General features: G+C 38.4%; 1 protein-coding gene across 1 annotated transcript; it reads right to left on the bottom strand.

The window, feature by feature from the left end:
- Positions 1–3,248: 3,248 nt before the first annotated feature.
- LOC119731264 (allene oxide synthase-lipoxygenase protein-like) lies at positions 3,249–19,802 on the bottom strand. Its single transcript, XM_038204397.1, has 15 exons — positions 19,563–19,802; positions 16,060–16,153; positions 14,628–14,827; positions 13,460–13,688; positions 11,938–11,982; positions 11,661–11,789; positions 11,222–11,319; positions 10,659–10,791; positions 10,405–10,500; positions 9,490–9,704; positions 8,698–8,957; positions 7,782–7,873; positions 6,426–6,599; positions 5,576–5,739; positions 3,249–4,659 (listed from the first exon to the last, which is right to left on the bottom strand). The coding sequence occupies exons 2-15, from the start codon at positions 16,126–16,128 to the stop codon at positions 4,545–4,547; spliced, it is 2,019 nt and encodes a 672-aa protein (XP_038060325.1). The 5' UTR covers positions 16,129–16,153; positions 19,563–19,802; the 3' UTR covers positions 3,249–4,544.
- Between the last annotated feature and the right edge of the window lie 372 nt (positions 19,803–20,174).

Genomic DNA, 20,174 nt, shown 5'->3' with positions numbered 1-20,174 from the left:
ATGCCAACTGCACGAGCTCCTATATTTATACCATGTACACAGTACGTATCCACATCAAGCTTTTTATCCATGAAAGTGCTGACTTTCCACATCAACGCGCGCAGGTGTGTAGGCATGCGCGTTAGTATCTGCTGACAATTCGCTATCTCCCTGGTGTTCTTTTATGTGTGTTCAACGAAATTCTTCAAATAGCTTCCTTTGTGTTAAAAGTGGAGTATTTAAGGATTAGAATGCCCAATTTTTGCAGCGTGCCACATTGACACAGTGAGGAGTGTGGTAGTCTGCATGAAGCTACAGCGAAGCCGATGCTGCACTGGTGGAAGGCCAAGTTCTTCCTGACAAGAAGCTTCTTCTCCTTCCTTCTAAGTGCTGCCTTCTTTGACTTTCTGGCTGCTGTGGCTCAGATTACAGGAGAAGGCGGCCTTGGTGCAGGTCGCTTTCCTGGTGATGGTGTCGATATGAGTGTTGAAGCTCAGCCTAGAATCTATGTGGACTCCTACGCATGTATCTGGCAGAGGTGGAGACCCCCAAGACATGACCACGGACGGTGTATGAGGCAGGGAAGGGCTTCCGCTTGTAGGTGACTTGGACAACCTGGCACTTTGTGGCATTAAAGTGCATCTCTGCCATTTAGATTCCAAGCTACTTAAATCGTCAAAAGTCGACCACCACCACAGCCACTAGCTCGTACCCTGTCAATAATTGTAGTCCGTTCCGTTTGTCAAATCAGCAAATAATCAAGTTTGTCTGGCCTTCTCAAGCCTTCTGTAAGTTTAACTGGGCAATGTGTTCAATTACGGTAGGCATGAATGCCTCAACCCGAACCTTCCAGTCCTATGGAATCTATGTACATGTGTTCCGTTGGGAATGTGGATCCCATGAAGCTGCTGCAAATTCGACGGATAGACGAATGAAGGTGGTGTAGACAGCTTCTTTGACTTTCTGGCTGCTGTGGCTCAGATTACAGGAGAAGGCGGCCTTGGTGCTGGTCGCTTTCCTGGTGATGGTGTCGATATGAGTGTTGAAGCTCAGCCTAGAATCTATGTGGACTCCTTCACATGTATCTGGCAGAGGTGGAGACCCCCAAGACATGACCATGGACGGTGTATGAGGCAGGGAAGGGCTTCCGCTTGTAGGTGACTTGGACAACCTGGCACCTTGTGGCATTAAAGTGCATCTCAGCCATTTAGATTCCAAGCTACTTAAATCGTCAAACGTCGACCACCACCACACCCACTAGCTCGTACCCTGTCAATAATTGTAGTCCGTTCCGTTTGTCAAATCAGCAAATAATCAAGTTTGTCTGGCCTTCTCAAGCCTTCTGTAAGTTTAACTGGACATTGTGTTCAATTACGGTAGGCATGAATGCCTCGCCCCGAACTTACCAGTCCTATGGAATCTGTGTACATGTAGCTCCCTAGTGTTCTTCTATTCTGGCACTCTCAAGCCTTCTGTAAGTTTCAATAATATTAGCTTACTGGAGTTTGCATCATCAAATCATTCTTTCTTACTTGAGTTGGAGCATCAGTTTGTTAAATTCCGTGTATCCTGTTGCTTTTATATTTATATCACTCGGGATTTCTGGCTTGGGCACAGCTCACATTCGAGGAAATATTCAAATCCATCTAACTTAGCATTCGTTAATTTTTGTATAAATTTATTTGTTGTGTTTTTGCTTTAAATGCTTAACTTGCTTTTATTTGGCAGTTTGCCAAAACCCATTCAATTCATGTTAAAGTTCATCTCTCACAAATTACTCAAAGGCTAATTTATTTTGTTTGGGCTTATTTCTTTTCAGTTGAACTCTAAAAAAAAAAAGTAAAAGTTGTTTTGTTTTTGTTATGTAAAAAGTTAGTACTGTCTGAATTGTGCAAATCTTTTTTCTACCACTGTCATTTGAATTTCACGTTTGCCCACGTTCAGGCCCGATATCGACCTCAGATATTTTTTTCTTTCAAATTTGTTGTTGAAATATTAGTTTTGAATCCTCTTCGCAGTAAAAGTGATTTGGGGGAAATTTTGAGGTATATTATGGGGAGAGGGTTGTTGTCTGCTGTATCCGGGGGTGTCTACTTGTGGTTCAGACTTTTTAATTTCTATAGTGTTAAGTTATCCATTTTTGAGTTTTAAATAATCACATTTTCAAGTTTAATTTATATTCCTTTTATTTATATAAATAGTTTGATTGTAAAGCGCCAGGAAGCATTTTGTAAATGGATTGGCGCTATAGAAATTGTTATTATTATTATTATTATTAAAGGGTACATCCCGCTAAATGAACCAAAAATCAGGGTCAAATGGGTCACGAATCAAGGTTATACACATAAATTAATATATTTTTATATATAGAGGTGTCGGGAATTAGCAAAAAATATCGAGGCGCTCCATACTAGTTTTATTATTATATGCGCTCCATACTTCTTCAGCCTCACGAAATGTACACATTTGCCACACAATTTATACATTTCGGACGCGCACGCAAAAACAGCTACCACGTTAGTCAGTTCGACTAAAACTGCAGACCGTATTGTATATGTCTTTCTCATTGTCGGGCTACATGTACGTTTTCCTTTGATGGGCCTATATCACTGGTTTTGAACTGAGCTGTGAACAAATCAAGAAATATCCTCTTTTGTACCTGATACTGGGGTATGTATCTGTGATGCTTTATTTTGAAATCTAATTCTTAAAACGGAAACTTTAGTAATAGAAAATTGTGTAATATTAATTCCATTAGCTCGTTAAGTTGTTTACTAATTGTAATTTCAGGGTTCTTAAAAAAATCTCATTTTTCTGCATCATCACTAAGCCTTAAACACCTATTGTGAGGGCCCTGCACAATAGAAGAAAGAAGAAATTGTGGAGAAATTGTGGAGATTGTCATCCGTGTTTTAATTAATTTGCGAGGCCTGCCGACGAGGCGACTCTATGATGTGTGGCTTCACTGCTACAGAGGCATGTGAACTTTTTTAAAAATTACAAATTATACGTTTTCGGGTTTTTTTCTCCCTTAATTTACTATCCAAAATGGGTATGTGATATTTATTTTACAATAGACTATTTAAAGTTGATAATATGAACCCAACAGAAATTCCAAAACATTGGGGTTTTTTTCAAGAGCTCATGTGAGAGATTAACGCAAAAAGAATTAACGGAAGCCAAGAAGTGATAGCCACAACGCAAAAAGAATTAACGGAAGCCAAGAAGTGATAGCCACAACGCAAAAAGAATTAACGGAAGCCAAGAAGTTATAGCCATCATGCTGTTTGCCATATTTATTTCAACCACCAGAACCGTACAAACAATGTCGATTAAACAAAGCAACATAATGACGTCATTCATTTTCCCCTGCGATTGCTCTTTGTTATTGTCGGGTGATGGTCAAATAAATGAATTTCACCGTTTGTTCAACATTAATACACGAGATGGCGGTCCTTTGAGAAAACACAAATTCCATTTGGACTTGTTTAAAAAAAATTGTAAAACAAACTTAACAGCGACAAGAGTAACTTTACGTTTTAACTCTTTAATAGACGTATGCTCAATGCAATATTTTTTAGATTCCAATATGTTGACATTGGTCAATTGTTTCCTTAGATTGGTGCCTCGCTGTTAATTAAGTTATTATTTATCTAACTGTAGATCCATACTAAATCCAGACGGATCTTAGATAGAACTGCTAATATACATGCACTCATACTTATATGTCAGTAAAACAATGATCAAACTATGTTTTTTGGACATGCAAAACTTTGATATAAATTGAAGTTACAGTGTCTTATTTAACTCTGTAGTAGGAAATTACTTAATCCAATATTAATATTGGTCAGTTTGTTTCCTATAAGCTGGTACCTCGGTGTTAATCAAGTTATTATTCTGTAGTTGTGGATTCCATATAAATAAAATAATCCTAGATTGGTTTTAGGAAGTAAAGACTGCTATTATACACGCACTTATCCTTTTATTTGAGTAAAACGATTATAATACGTTGAGATACATTGAAATAAACTGCGTCTTTTTAATAACATAATTAAATATCACACTGCAGTTGCTAAATTAAAAGTTACAAAATAAAAGCATGCAAAACGTTTCGGCAATGCAAGATTTGGGCAATTCAAGCGTAATGTCCGTAATCGATCCTTGAAGAGCTCAGTGAATAAACCTCAAAGTGTATTTTCAATGTAACTTCTACATCCATTATCTATTAATGACCAAGGAGATTACAGTTTTGGATCATTTCGCTAAGTCATTAATTCTATTTCATGGTTAATTAGCTTTCATGGTTGCGGACATTAAACTGTCTTTCATAACGTTGAAATTGCCCATTCATACTGTGAAGAAATTGGATCATCTTGTCTTGTTTCACTGTGAGCAGCTGGTCCTTCCACACTTTCCTCTGAAGCCCACACCTCGAGTGGCGTTTGGTTTAGTGATGGGCGTGAGCATAATTATATAATTGTATTGAGAAAACATTTATGTAACGTGTTAAAAACTCTTTCAGTTTGCTTTTGACCAACTCACGCCGGTCACGCTATCACACAAAGTTAGATACTGATAGCATTCGGAATTTCTTGCGGATTCAGATATGGGTATCGAATTCTCCGCTTGGCATCACGTGACTGTATGGTTTTCTCAATGGAACGCAAGTCTTTTTGAAATCTGCAAAAAAAAATATAAAAAAATTAAGAAATACTCATCAATTTAGTATAGAACGAACTGATCATAAGTTAAGCAAGTCTATTATTTATTGGATGGCCGCGACTTTAGGAACTTGAAACAAAAAAGATCAAGACTGCCACATTACCATCGCTAATGAATACAAAACAGGTTTAGAGTAAATTGGAGCCAGGATTAGGGACTAGTCGATCCAGGACTGGATCTCGATTTGTTTTCGCAGATATACCCCGTCTCATCCCCAATGTTGTAGTACTCGTTTACTCGTACTCGAGTATTACTCGAGTACTTTTTATTTTATTACTCGTACTCGTACTCGAATGTCAAAGTAGACGTACTCGAAATGACGGTACTCGTACTCGGGTTGCAAAGTACTGGTACTCGACATGACGAAATTGTACTCGATCATCAAAGTACTCGTACTCGAATAGCAGTATTCGAAAAGAAAATGGTATAGCTTGACTTAATTACCACTGCCTTATTTCATTGATACTTTCAGTTTGAAATGGTTGATTGGTTTGGGGAGAAATCGAAGTTTCCTGATTTTTCTTTGTGTGGGTCTGTTTAATGGTCTGACTGGGCCTGGGCCAATTACGCACAATGAACCATTTGCCGTATTGCCATATTCGGAAACTGAGGTACCCGTACTCGGAATACAAGAACTCGTACTCGTAACCGGAAGTACAAATACTCGTACTCGGACACCCGTCCCTGTACTCGGAAGTACCCGTACTCGTACTCTACCCTAAGTACACGGTACTCGGAAAAAGGACTCGACCACAACTCTGCTCATCCCTGGCTGGCGTGTTAAGGCCTCCACGGCGGCAGAGGGTGAAATCAACCAGATAAATCGATGAGTCTGGAAACTTAAATTTGGCACCAGGACTTAAATATAACATACCTGTCTACAGCCTCCTTGCCCACTGGGTCTGACTGGTAGGTTTTCTCGAAGTTACCGAGTCGCAGTGTCGCTCTCTCGCTGAGGATTTTTACGAACGACATGATCTCTAAAGTGCGCTCCTTATGTGGCAGATTATCTAGGATATCCTGCTCGGTGAGTGGAGTCTGTAAGGCATAAAAACAAAATATACTTTTACAATAAAAGTAAGACAGTTAATGGAAGAATGGACTAGGTTATCGCCGCTGCTGGGTTTTACGCACTTTTCGCTACTAAATAAAAGAAAATGTCTCTCCGAGATATCTGCAATACGTAAGATATACGAAGTCAATTCTACATAAACTATTCCGTTTGGGGCATAAGGTATGAATACGTTGTCCTTAGGTGCTACAAATGCACAATTGAAAACCGAGGCATTCGTTCACACAAGAGTCATCATTTACATTTAAAGAATGTTTAAATCTTAACTTAAAGGGAATGTACAACATTTGATTTTGCTGCAATTTTCAGAAAAAATGGATTTGGAGGATTCGAATGTTATAGCAAATAACGTTAAACTGCCTTGTTTCTCGGTTAGGGCTTGATGCTGGAAAAACCAAGAAAACCAATCATGTTCTGGTAGTCAATGTTAAACTGCTTCCAATTGTTTGAATTGCAAAGAAGAGAACGTATGGGTCAGCAAAAAAAATTCAACAGCCAAAATAAGATGTGGTGCATTGCGCATGCAAATGGATCTGAGACGATGTTTTCATTGAATACTAATATGCCTAAATAGCAATATATGCTTCCTACTTAACAGGTTGCAGAATTTGGCCCTGACTTCACACCTTAACTCAATGACAATGAGGCCAACCTTATCTTTAGGTGGTTTTCCGTTCATCCACAGAGGCGAATTGGGTGGGAAAGCATACTCGTCATATTGGTTGAAATTGACGGCGGCGTGCTGAACGCTACCGATGAAGATGATCGAAGTCGCGACGTCTATCAGCTGGTCATTGGTGCTAAACTTGCCGTTTCCTGCGACTCCCTTCAAACAATATGATACATGTTTATATATTTCTGATTGTGAAAAGGCAGGTTTATTGTGTCCTTCCAAAGTTTGATTTCTCATACGTGCATGTTCCACTCTTACATTCTTTAATCAGTCTTTTTCAAGAAGACATACTGCTGTCCGACATGCTGGTTAAGTTGCCATTGTCTACGTTATTTTCTGTATTTCTCGTTTTTTGATTAGTCTTCGATATATATTTGTTTTGTATTTACACTGCTGAAGTCGTATAAATAATATAATCATAATCAAAAATCTTTCAAAAGACGATTCAGAAGAGCATCAAACATAATGAAGTTACGCGTTGCTTAGAAGTATGCTTTCTCAAAGGGGTTTTGGATAGGAGAGAGCCACCATGCTTCCAAAAGAAAGCACACGTTTAAACAGACACTTCAAAATAACTTAACACAACGGAACACAACACAACACAACATTACTGAACACAACAGAATACAATGCAATCTACTACATGTACAGTGAAATACAATACAGGTACATGTGTACATATACAGCAGTATTAAACACAGCACAGCACTTCAGAAAACAAAACAACGGAACAGAGCACAACACAACACAACACAACACAACACCAAAGAACACAACACAAACGCAACACAATACAATGCAACGCAGCTCAAGACAACAACACAACACATCGTTAGACATCACAGCCGAACACAACACAACAACGCAAAATACAATACAACACAACACAGCAAACACAACAAAAGAGAATAAAACACATTAGGACACAACACAAGAAAGTTGGAGAGCACAACAGAAAATAACAGAACACAACACACAAGCCAAAAGAACACAACAGTACACAACCGAAAACAACAGATCACAACACAACGAAACACCAAAAGAACAGAGCAGGGTACAACACCACACAACAGATGACAAAACAACATAATATAAAAAAACAGAACAGAATACAACGCAAGACAACACAACAATACACTACACAGCACAACAATACACAAAACTACATAATATAATTCAGTGGTTTTCATGGGATAAGTGCAGCATCCACATAAAATTCATCTCCTATGGAAAATGCTGTTAAAATGTTCTAAATAGAGTATACTTGCAGGGCTGATCAGTTATATTGACAAGCAGTGAATTGATTATCTGTTGACATAGATCGTTGAAGTATACCTTTATTCCGCAACCTCCGTCTTCGATGGGTTGAACGAGGGTTTGGGCGAACTCTTGTATTTCATTGTCTCCACTAAGAAGCTTAGGCGTGTCTACATAACAAGATAAATTAGTATCAAAAGTGTTATGCTTTATTTAATAAAAAGATAATATTCAAATAAGTAAAGAAATGTGTGGGTTTTTAGCTGCGGATATCAGCTCTACAAGTACTCATGTCTCTCCGTTAGTTCGTAGGTTAGTTAGCTAGTCAGTATTAGTAACAAACGTTCACATTGTCTATTGCTCCTACATATTTTGACTGATTCCAACCAAAATTTGTCAGAAGTATCAGTAGCCAGCCCCAACATATCACATGATTAAACTGAGTTCAAAGTTCACCATGGGTTAAGGTCAAAATAATGTCAAATTTCAAATAAGCTCAAATAAGCTCAAATGACAAAAGTAGCGCTGTCAACATGTTAAAAAATGTCCTTGGTGACTTTTTCGTCTGATCTACAGTTCTGGGGTCAAAGGCCGAAACAGGTCAAATTATTTTTAAAAAGGTCAAATGACAAAAGTAGCGCTGTCAACATGTTGGCCTTTGCCAAACATTAAAACATTTCCATGGTGACTTCTTTATCTGATCTACAGCTATGGGGTCGAAGTCAAAATATGGTGAACACGCATTCGCTGGCCGTCAGCTTCCAAAATCTGATTGAGCTTGTTTTTAATAACGCAAGTTGTCCAGGATATGCATCAGTAATTTTGTTGGAAAATGTTTATGCTTGTGCAGAAACTGATGAGTGGTTCTAATGTTTGTCCATTTTGACAATTGTAAACTATATGGTTGTTGTTCTTAGACTTTCCTGTAGGGTTAATTATTTCCAACTGACACGATGGTACTATGTGGGAAGATCCATAATAATAATAGACTTACCGTATCGTTTGTTCACCACAAAATCCACGTACCGCTTGATGGCGCCGTGCAGCAACATGGCGTCATCCCTGTAGTGGTAACCAGGCAACACATCCGGGTCCTCTACCCCGCGGTTGCGCAGATCTTCGAGAAGACTGCCCTCAATGTCAAGGCGCCACTCGGGAAAAACTCTTTGGATGAGTTCGACGAATCCTTGACTGCCAGCGTTGATATTCTGGTCTACAAGACCGCCAGGGTCGATCAGTGTCACTAAGGCAAAACTGTTTAATTAATTTAATTAATAAAAGCACTTTTAGGAAATCTTTAAGATATTCTAATTCATCACACATTACTTTAGTATGTGGTGTTCACTGCAGTTCATCTTAATTGTTTTTGTCGCAGTAGGTCTAATATAAGTCACAGTTTCAAATCAGAATCTTGCACTATACAAGTTGTCATACTAAGAGGATTTAAAGGGCTAAATAAAATGACAGGTTTTAACCGGAGATCTCAATGAAATTAATCAGTCTCAAACCAATCTTGCCACAATTATTTTTTTTTACGTCATTTTTGAAAGTCTAAAAACAAATGTTGCCAGTATAAGGTATTCAACTCTTCAGTTTTGACAATCTTTTGATATAGACTTAGCGTCTTTGATCTTTCAGTAATCACTAAAGGAAGACTGGTTTTCAGTTGTCATGTCCTGTTCTTTTGTACAGTGATTTATGTATATTGATGTTTCGTTTTCAACTTATTTGTGATTTACAATCTGTGGTATCTCTGCTGTGTCATGCTTATAGAATAATCGCAAACCTGTTGATAGCCATGACATAGAGGAAGTGAGGTGCCAGAAGCTTGAAGATAGGATGAGACGGGGAGAGGCAGCGATTAGCAGCAACAGCCATTGTCTCACAGATCAGATGAGTGAAGCCAAGATGAGCTACTGACTCATGCACTGCGCCATCGGCGTTGTTGAACCACATCTTGGCTAACATCCACGTGTACTCCGGGTCAGTTGGCAGAAATACCTGACAAATGGAGAGAACCAGGAGGGGCGGCTTGGCTTAGAGTTAACCTCTTCGCCTTCACCTTCTAAGGCGCAGGTTACAATGTGGTTTAGGTCTTTATTGCCTGCCTAATTGTTTCAATTTTCCTAACATCAATCATCTTTGGCAATGCTTTAACGTTGCTCTCTCGTCTTTTTTTTAAGTTTAACCCCGAAAAATAGAGTTTGTTGCAAATAAATGTGTGTGTTTTTTTCTAGCCATACAATTGTTATTCTCTGGTGACTGAGACATCGCAAAAAAAATTAACCGACGTTTACTTACAAAATTTTTATTCTACAAGTTTCGAATTATCTGCGGCCCGACAGTTGTTCACGCGTATCTTTTGTGCGTTAGCGCAGAAACAACCCAAATTTAACATTCTGTGTAAGTTGAAAATGTCCAAAATAGAAACAAAAAGTTTGTTTCAATAAAAAAACACTAAGTGAGATTTCGTTAAGAGAAAAAAATCTAATATGCTGATGAGCAAAGGTAGAAGGGCAAATTCAAAGTCCATAAGAACAGCTATGAAAATGCTAAACCATAATATGAAGGATTTGTAAAGCTTATAACATTGTTCCTCTTCTCTCTAAAAATTAAATCTAACCGTGACACATAACGTCACAAGTAGAGGCCATGATGGGTTTGAGTCTAAACTGATATATTGTTTCATTATGAAACTTACAGGGTTGTCTGTTGAAGGTTCTTGGAAGAGTTGGATGGCAACAGGCATCAGCGTTTTGGCTTTGTTGACGAAAAAGAGTGCAATTGGTGCACACACCTGATGGTAACAATAATCGCTTAACAAAAAATATATAAAAACTCAATAAAAGTGAAACAAACTGACAGAGTTCTCTTCATACTTTCTTTCATTGTCCGAATAATTTAATAATAAGTCTCCTTAGTTAAATGCATTGTTCCAAAGACATCAAACCTCACAATTCTGTTATCGGTGGTTTTGATGTCTCTCAAGACGCTGTAGTCCACGATGAATAGTCTCTTGCTTTGGATCGCTTCCTGGATGCTGAGACCTTCAATCTGTGGCTGTAGCATCTCATCCGTTACTGCCAAGCTACAAAACGGGAATGGTGTAGAACAAAATGGAATGACTTAAAACATGCTACCTATAGATTCTAGTTGCTAGTTGTAGTGTTGCCGACATCACGAAACCACAGTTGCATTGATTCACCTAACTGCCACCCTCAGTGAGTTGTTTGATGGCTAAAACAATGGAAGGATACAGTTGCCTTACTTTCTTGTCAATAAATCTCACTATGTTTATACATCTCATTTGAGTCTCAAAGTTTCATTTATTTGCCATTGCTGCGTAATTTATGCCTTATATGCAAAAAAATGTTTACTCTTTATTTCGTACACAATTATGTTATCATTTTCCGCATCGTATAGGTGCACTGTTACACTCTGCGATACTTCAGCAACATTAACTTCGGACTTTATGAATTGTATCTTTGGCTCGGAAGTATCTTTAAAAATCTGCCTACTTTGCTGGGATATCCGTACAGAGGCGAATTTGACAAGGGTTGCAACCGGTCAACCTTTGGCTGGCAAACGCTTCGTCACTCCGCCAGTTCTGAACGCCCTGAAAGCAACAAGTATTTTTGTTAAACAAAAACATAAGAAAGTGCTCATTCATAACAATAAGGTTCAACGAATCAAATTCAATCGAAAAAACGAGTGGACATTCCTTCAATCTTTGTAATACTGTATCTTGAAGTAGAATGGAATGATTATAACATAGTGAAACTATCTAGGAACGAAACTACCATCTTAACACAATACTTGGAACAATCTCTAGTGTTATAATAACTTTCCAAAATTCCAGAAAAGAAAATGAAGAAACAGCTTTATTCTGTTCTATTGCTTTCGTGATATGACTGTTTTAAAAAAAAATTGTTTTCTCAAAAATACTGTTAATCTTACGTATGGTATGGGCAAGGTGTCGTTGTACACGTTAATTATATCATCCAACGACTTCCATCTATCCGTTGTTAGGTGGGTTGCAATGTTGTCAATTTTGAAGATAACGGCACGTTTAGCAAGAACATCAAACTGTGGTTAGGAGTTGGAATACATAAATTACCATGACATAAGTGCATAATGTGGTTTTCACTTCAAATTGTCTCACAGCGACGTCAATTTTCATGCATTTTACTCGCGCGATTTACTTCTGATCAAATACAAAGCTAATCTGACTTACGAAATATTTGTTCGAAAACTCTTGTTCGTCCGGCAACTTTACAACCTGCGCAGTGGTGAAGAAACAATCAACTTTAAGGTTAAAAATCCTCCAAGTTTGAAAAAGACATTTTCAAATGTTCATCTTTATTCGTTTATGTCAGCCTTCTGTTATAAAAAGGCTCTTAACTACATGAACGATGTAACTTTCCAGGAATCAGCTGGTCGTTGCAAGATTATTTCTCTTCTACGGAAGGCTCTCTGGTTTTCCAAGAAACATTCATTTATTTCCAGTACTTTTGCTTCTTAAAATCTTGATAGAGAACCTAGCAGAGAAGCTTCACCCGTTGTGCTATTCCTTCATTTTCCATTGTTCATTCTTCTTGTTGCCGTTTGAATCCTTCCATTATTCATAATGAGCCCCTCCAGATGTTTCAAGACACGCTCTCATCTGACTTAAACTTTAACACTTTCAATAAGTTTGAGTAAAACTAATGGAATTTGTCAAGTTGTCTTTACTTTTTAACCATTCCCTTTTCATCGGGGAATGTAGACGGCCATCTTTTTGAGCAAATGCGTCCATGCCTCTAAAAACTCCTGAGTCAGAATGTCCCGATATCTGAAGCCAAATTTGCTCAATCCTTTTCAGGGTAAAAACAAATCACACTCTGGGTCATAACGACCAAAAAAAGGTATTTTCGACCCGAAATAGTGTCATTTTTGACCTGGAAATAGACTGACCAAACTTGAATTAAGATTCCGGGTCAATCTGACCCAGAGGTTTTTAGAGCGTGGGGATCTGAAAAGACGCCATGCTGGCGCCACAAACATACTTAAGTCAATAGTTATTTATTTAAGTTTAGGTTTATATGTTGCTTTTATTCAAAATCACATTTTAATAAGGGAATAAAATGTGTGCTTGGGAGGTGTTAAACACTATGTTTAATACCGGTTGGAGTCTAAAAGCTGATAATTACCCGAGCGGAAGGCCAAAAAATCAGAACTGTTTCGGTCCAAAGGTCAAAACAAGTCAAAAATGTACATGTCGAACGATTTTGTTAAAAAATTTCGCTTCATGTTTTTTCGAATCAGCCCTCCGGCTATAGAATGGAGTGTTCAGCTCGCGAGTAAGACGTAAACAACTCCTTTTATGTAAATAGGCGTGGCGAGTGCGTTGTGAAATTTGGACTATGAAATACTGACTCACTGGTAGTACATTGCGCATGCGCGCCTACGTGAGGGTCGTTATTAACGTTCAACCAATAAACCGGTAAAAGGCACTAGATTTCATAGGAGTCCAAATTTCATGTGACGCTGGAAAAGTCTTCAAGACTGCCAGCCGTGTCTTTATCATCCGTTTAAGACCGGCCACGTGACAGGCTCTCGATCAATAGGAATGGGTAAACTGTCTTAGGTATTTATGAATCATCGTTAATAGTTAGATAGAAGTACAATAACTACATTGATTCGATAAATGTGATATGTGTATCCAGCAAATTGCTCAAGCTCATTTGCTCAAGAAAGGCGATCGAGTCGTTGTATACCTGTGCGATTGCCAAGTCACCGTTGAACTTCCTCTCCAACTGATAAGTCTCCTTCTTCCGGGCTAGTTCATCAAGTCTCTGCTTCCGATTGGTCTCTTGTTGGGGTAAGGTGGAATCATTCCTGACGGCGCATAAAGTCTCGCCTTCTTTGATCCATCGATGGAGGGGGAAGACACTACTCCTGTCAGCCGGTGAGTCTTGGAACTTGATGTCGATGGTTTCCACAAACCTGTTTGTTGTTTTAGATTGACGCAAATTGAAGATGCTTCAGTGTCACTTACAATTACAACTGTAGGAGCACATTGATTCCTACTCTCGCAATGGTCGTTTTCTTTTTAAAGAGGTTGTGGAATGCTCGAAGACATTTCCGTCATTTTTCGGGTATATGTAGCCTAAGGTGTGATGAAATAAAAACGACTATTGTTTCTGTCATGAAATGAATACAAAAGGTACTTTTTGGAAGCTGTTTTTCAGGTCCTGTTTCGACCCGAACGTGCAATTTGTGTAAAAGTCGTCGTTGGGGGCAGCAAACAAAACATAGTAAATCGTGACATAATAAACAGGACTCGTTTTTATAATATACTATGCTGCATAGGGAGTCCTGTTTATTTATGTTTTGTTTGCTGCCCGCAACGACGACTTTTACACAAATTGCACGATCGGGTCGAAACAGGACCTGAAAAACAGCTCTCAAAAGTACCTTTTGTATTCATTTTTATGACAGAAACAATAGTCGTTTTTATTTCATCACACCTTAGGCTACATATACCCGAAAAATGACGGAAATGTCTTCGAGCATTCCACAACCTCGTTAATTGATGCAGAGGTAACGCACAGTTATGAGTGAATGAGAAAACGTTGTGCACAAACTGTTGTGTTGCCGGAGCTTCGCTTTGATTTAGAAATTGTTCCGAGAATCCGTGTCTTGTAACGTGGGTGCTAAGAATGACACCACAGCAACACATTATGTCTACAAGGCACACAGTGAAAAAAAAGTGCATTTTTTTTTCAAATGGTCTTTTTTTGGTGAAGCTTGAAAAAAATGCCAAAATAAACCAATCATTTTTCATTCCGGTTCAGTCAGGAAAAGTTACATAACTATAAATGTTTCAGAGCATGTAAAAATAACTCGTTTCCCTTTTTTATTTTTTTTGCTCGTAGAACTCACCAATTCTGACAAAAGATTCCTTCGGACAGCCTGATCTCGATGCCTTCAACCGCTTCAGTGATACCCGCGCTCTTCAGGTGAAATGTGTCTAGGCTTCCCTTCTCGAGGTCATCCTTCCAGTTACAGTTGATCTTGACTTCAGGTGATGACCCGGATGAGTTATACATGCTCATGTTGACCGAAGAATCCGTTCCTGAGCCCTGAAAGGGATGCAAAGGCATGACATACAAAATTATATATATTCTTCTCATGTTTTCATCTGGAAGAACTTCAAGCCTTCTCAATAATGTCTGCATTCCGATCATAGAGCTATATTAAATTAATTATATATAAATATAATTAGGGGCCATTCAAAATGTTCAATGCTTTTAAATTTTGATTGTTTTCCTAATTTTTTTTGACCCACCCACCCACCCCTATTTTCGATTTAAAAAAATTGATTTGTCATTAAAGACCAAATGCATGTACATGTAGGCTTACATGCACTTGCCTACAAATACACATGTACATTTACATGTGTGTCAATGCTTGTCCTTGCACGGTGTTGTCCAGTTCAGTGACGGCTAGATGAAACTGTATTATGTGGCCCGTCTTATTCACCACAACATAAACAAAAACTCATAAATAGCCATTTTGCACTACCATGACGAAAAACTAACATTTAAAGGGGTGATCGCTCCTTTTGTTTTTAGGTCGACCTAAATCTATCTGCAAAGTCCTGCCCTCCTTTTCCCACTTTTGTTTTGATAAAACGTCTTAAAGACAGAATTTCATCCAGTTTCATTATTTCATTGACTGTAATACAACAGCGGGAACTATAAATGCCATTTTTCAAATTTTTCTTAAACAACTGAATCAATTTCGTTGGCGGACTTTAATTCTTTTACCAAACTCAGTATTTCAAATGTTATACTATGACAACTTAACTTTTGTTCTGCAGCATCCAGAAATAAAAATATTTCATTTGTGCGAGGTTCCACTTTGTGTTCATTTGATGGTATGACGGGTCACATATAATCACAAGCTTCTCATTGCTTTTCAGGGCGAGTGTGTTTATTACCTAAGATTACTTGTCTTACCAACTCTATAATAGATAAACAATACACCTATTTTTAATTGATTTTTGCCAATCACATGCCTTAACGCTAATCGAGGATGTGGCTCATACCGTCACATCAGTAAAAGACAAAACATTTTTGTTTTAAAGTTCCGGCGAGTAAACTTTTTGTACCCCTAAACTCATAGACGTTAATTTATGGCTTTTGAAGCATCCTCTGTTATTTATACAAGTGATGTTTGGTTACGGTTTACATTTTTTATGTAGTTCGTAGCGCACCAAATAATTTCATGGGGCATAAAGTTCCTTGTTACCCCTAGAGACGGTCGTTTGAGAAACGGGAAAGCAGACGCTGACGAATTTTAAAAGACGTACCTTGTGGTCTCCCGTCTTGATGTGAATTGTATATCCATCAGGACTGACTCGAACGCAGCCATTACCCATGACTCTCTGCAGGCATCCACTCACACTGTAATAATAAGTGATAATGTATTGAGACTGAGAATGGACGGGGCTGTAGATTCGTGCTAATTCGCCTCGTCCATTCTTAGCACGAATCTACAGTTCCGAGTCTATTCTCCGACTTAACCCAGTTTCCTCGAGCAACAATAGCATGTAAAAAAGATCCCTGGTTTACCACATTTGTAAATAGGTGTGGATTCATACACTTTAAACCATTGCTATGACGTCACACTATTGTTAAAAGTGTGGATTCGGAACTACGAATCTGTTACGCTGGTCACAAAGTGTGGATTCGGAACGAAGAATCTTTAGTAAAGTCGGACAATTGTTCTCCATAAAATGAGCATTAACAGGACCAAATGCGTGAAAACTTTCCATCCGAATTACCAATGCATCTTCACTCTCAAATTCTCCACTGTCACTGCAAAACCTACTTCGAGTCAGAAAGAAATCATCGTGTGAACTATCCATATATCGACGGAAGGAGCCAGGAAAAATGTTGCAACCTGACGCCACTTTTTTCTTCATATAATCATCTCAATGAAGGTCATTCAGTCATTCATTGCAAAAATGACGATAAGACATGAATCTGGGACTGAGAAACATTTCCAATTTTGTTAGGGAATACTTAAAAAAATTGTCTTGACTCTCCATAGACTTTGTACACAATCGCGGAAGTGGCGTCAGGTTGCAACATTTTTCCGAAATCTTTTCATCCCCACTCACTGTTAATGCCAAGACTTCTTTTGACGCAATGGTTAAGTCGAAGAATACACTCGCAAGTGTTGATTCTTAATTTACGAATTCACTCGGCCCTGTGCTTGCATCCCAACAAGATGCTATTGTTAACACCACGGACGGGTCCACACCTCTTGACTGTTCCTTTCATCACATGCACAGTACATTTTTCCTCAATCATTTTGCGGGATTGATCTGAGGAGTTTTAACAACCACAAGAAAAAGTTGGCAAGCACGCGTGCATAGAGCTCTTTGATTTGTGGAATCACATGCCATTGCCCATTCAATCAAAAGCACCTTGTTTACGTTGATATTTCGGAATATGACCGTCTCAATCACCACAGGACAAAATTGTATTTGGACATTAGGCCCTACTTTGGAATATATTCTCAGACGTATGTGATTGGGTGAGTTTCATTTGATTTCGTGAGTTATTCGTCCATTCTATTTATGATTGTCATTTTGATAATGCATTTTTTTTTTTCAAAGGCCAGTAATTCAATAACAGACGAAATAATGATCAAACTATTTATAGTCTTGACTTATTATAAAAATATAATGGGTTTAAACTAGAAGTGTACATATAGTCGAGGGTTGACCACAGAAGCGTGAATTATATGGTCCGCACAAATGTTTCCATTTTCTTGTCATTTGGACCTTCCCATCTTGGCAACTTTGAGCGGAATAAATAAATTGTATGCTTCATAGGTCCGACGCCTCATCAGATATTTCGGACTTATGAGGCGTCGGACCTATGAGGCGTCGGACTTATGATACGACCCCGGCAGAAGACTTTAGCTCGACAGGGTGTGTTATACGGCAGTAGCACGGCGCGGTTGCAAACGTCGTGCTACTGCGCTGCCGTGTCGAAATTTTATTCCCCATTTATAAATATTGAAGGTGACTCGTGATTCAGACTCGGATTGGATCTTTGCTACTCGTGACTCGGATTCGGACTTGCCCTAAATTTGTGACTCGGGATATCTCGGACTCGGACTCGATCTGCACGTGACTCGGACTCGGACTCGATGCTTGGTGACTCGAAAATAAGTGTGTACCACAGACATTACAGGGTGAGTAAAAAAAGTGAAGTTCTGCGTGTAGCACTTTCAAAATATAGGATATAAAGGCCCAATTAATAAGCTTTCATTTAGTACAAAAATCATTCGAATCACTCATGTACTTTTTAAGTTACTGAATTTTAAACACAACCACCATTTTGAACTTCTGTCCACGGATCACAAAATTGTTTTCGTTTTGCTGAAAGAAAGCACACCGTTTTTTTTTTACTCACCCTGTTTAATAAAAAAAATTCTTTGGCTGGTTTTTGCCTTAATATTTGGCACACTTTGACTGTGCGTCATCTTTACTGAGATTCCCCTCACTGTTTTCCACCAATGAATACTTCTGGAAATCCACGTTACAGCCTTTCCGCATTTGTTAACATAAACCTGGATCATATCCATGCATTGTAAAAAAAAATATATACAAAGCAATTGGTTCAGCTAGAGTCGAATCGACTGCTTTGTGCGAGACCCTGCCCTCGCTCTTACGAAAATTGACCTTGATTGATAAATACTGCCAAAATATTCACGGTCGATGGTGATGGTGATTGTGATTGTGGGTAATCGTGTCAAGAGGGTAGTGTCATGACAACAGTAAACAACACGTTTAGTGCGTGCATTATAACTTTTGAGTCGTGTATCGTGTACGGGACACCAGACTGTATTCGATTGATTTATACGTGTTTAGGCTTACATTATGCATGTTTAAAAAAAAACTAATTACATACAGGTGAGTCAAAAAATCGGAACCCAAACCCCAACAATTATATTTCATATTAAAAACAAAAATGTAGCACTAAACATAATAATGACTCGAAAGCCAATTTCATACGCTACTTTTAGATGAAAAATACTGAAATTGCTCAATCCGTTCAAAGAATATCGGCAATTAAACGCAATGACCCTAAAACACTGTTTCGTCCAAAAAAAAAAGTTTATTGTGTATTCTGATTGATTGGAACAACACAAAATGACACAGAATTCTTGTTTCAACAACTGTAGTGCACAGTATCTTTATTAACAACCCCGGTAAAGCAAACAATATGATTTATAGAATCCACCTATTTTTTTTAAAAAAACGGGCCTTCAAAAGGACTTTGTTGAATATTTTTAACTTTTAAACTGAGATTTGTATCGCTGGTGATGTTTGAAGACAATTGTGACGGTGATTTTCGAAATCACATTTTTTGGACGAAGCGGTTTTAGGGTCATTTCGTTTGAATTGTACATGGATATAATAGATAAATACATGGATAGTGAAGATAGAGAATTTGTTTGCGATAGACAGGGGTACATGGGAGAAGCGAAATAATATCTGTAGTTTAGGATATTGAAGGCTTCAATCAATGGAAAGTGGTGTCAGTTCAATTGATGAACGCCATATCAGTGACCAATGAATTTATCGTTCGGTGCATTATAATATTGAACGGAATCATGTTTTCTAACTTGTTTTAGGGACACTGAAAGTTTAAACGTAATTTAAGTACGTAGTTTAGAGCGATTGTTTCACCTTTTGGCTTCTGCTCAATTTCTGAAGAAAAATAATCATCACATACGGTGGAGAATAAGAACTTGCTCTATTGACATCACAGCAAAGCCCAAAATTCCACTTACCGCTATGTAGATTCGATAAATGCACTGATTACTCCATGCAGTCAAGTCTGTTCGCTTGATAACTGCTTCATCCAGTTTGTTTTGCCTCAACTGCCAACGAAATGGCATGAGTCCTGCATTTATAGTACACAGTCTCGTAAACAATCCGGCTTTTTATTGTTGATGCTGATGTGAATGGAAATGTTGACCTTCATATCAACAAGCACAGGTAGCCGTGCGCGTTAGCAGGTGCTTACAATTCAGTCATCATTGTATTTTCCCCCTTGTTATCTAGATTAATGGTCACGTGGGGGACCGTGCTGCTAGTGTGCACGCCCCGCTGTACGTTGATGATGGTTAACCTAGCACCTTGCACGATGATTTCACCACGGATCCTAGACACCGGGATAAACGACTGTTCTGAGCTCTAGTACAAAATGCACTCAGTGGACTTGCCTTAATTGGTTAGACACGTGATAACGGGCATTAATACCAGTTGGCGCGTAATCGCGAATTTTCCACATGTGCCATTGTGTTGGGTTTTTGCACGACATCTTAAAACGGAAATTTTCATAAAACTGTAAGTAAATCTACTTCTTATTTAAGATATAATTGTTCCAAATTATTTTTAAA

This window comes from Patiria miniata, unplaced genomic scaffold (genome assembly GCF_015706575.1).
Source record: "Patiria miniata isolate m_02_andy unplaced genomic scaffold, ASM1570657v1 HiC_scaffold_23, whole genome shotgun sequence".
Taxonomy (NCBI): Eukaryota; Metazoa; Echinodermata; class Asteroidea; order Valvatida; family Asterinidae; genus Patiria; species Patiria miniata.
Note: the sequence above shows the minus strand (reverse complement) of the source record. Positions and strands in the feature narration are given on the sequence as shown.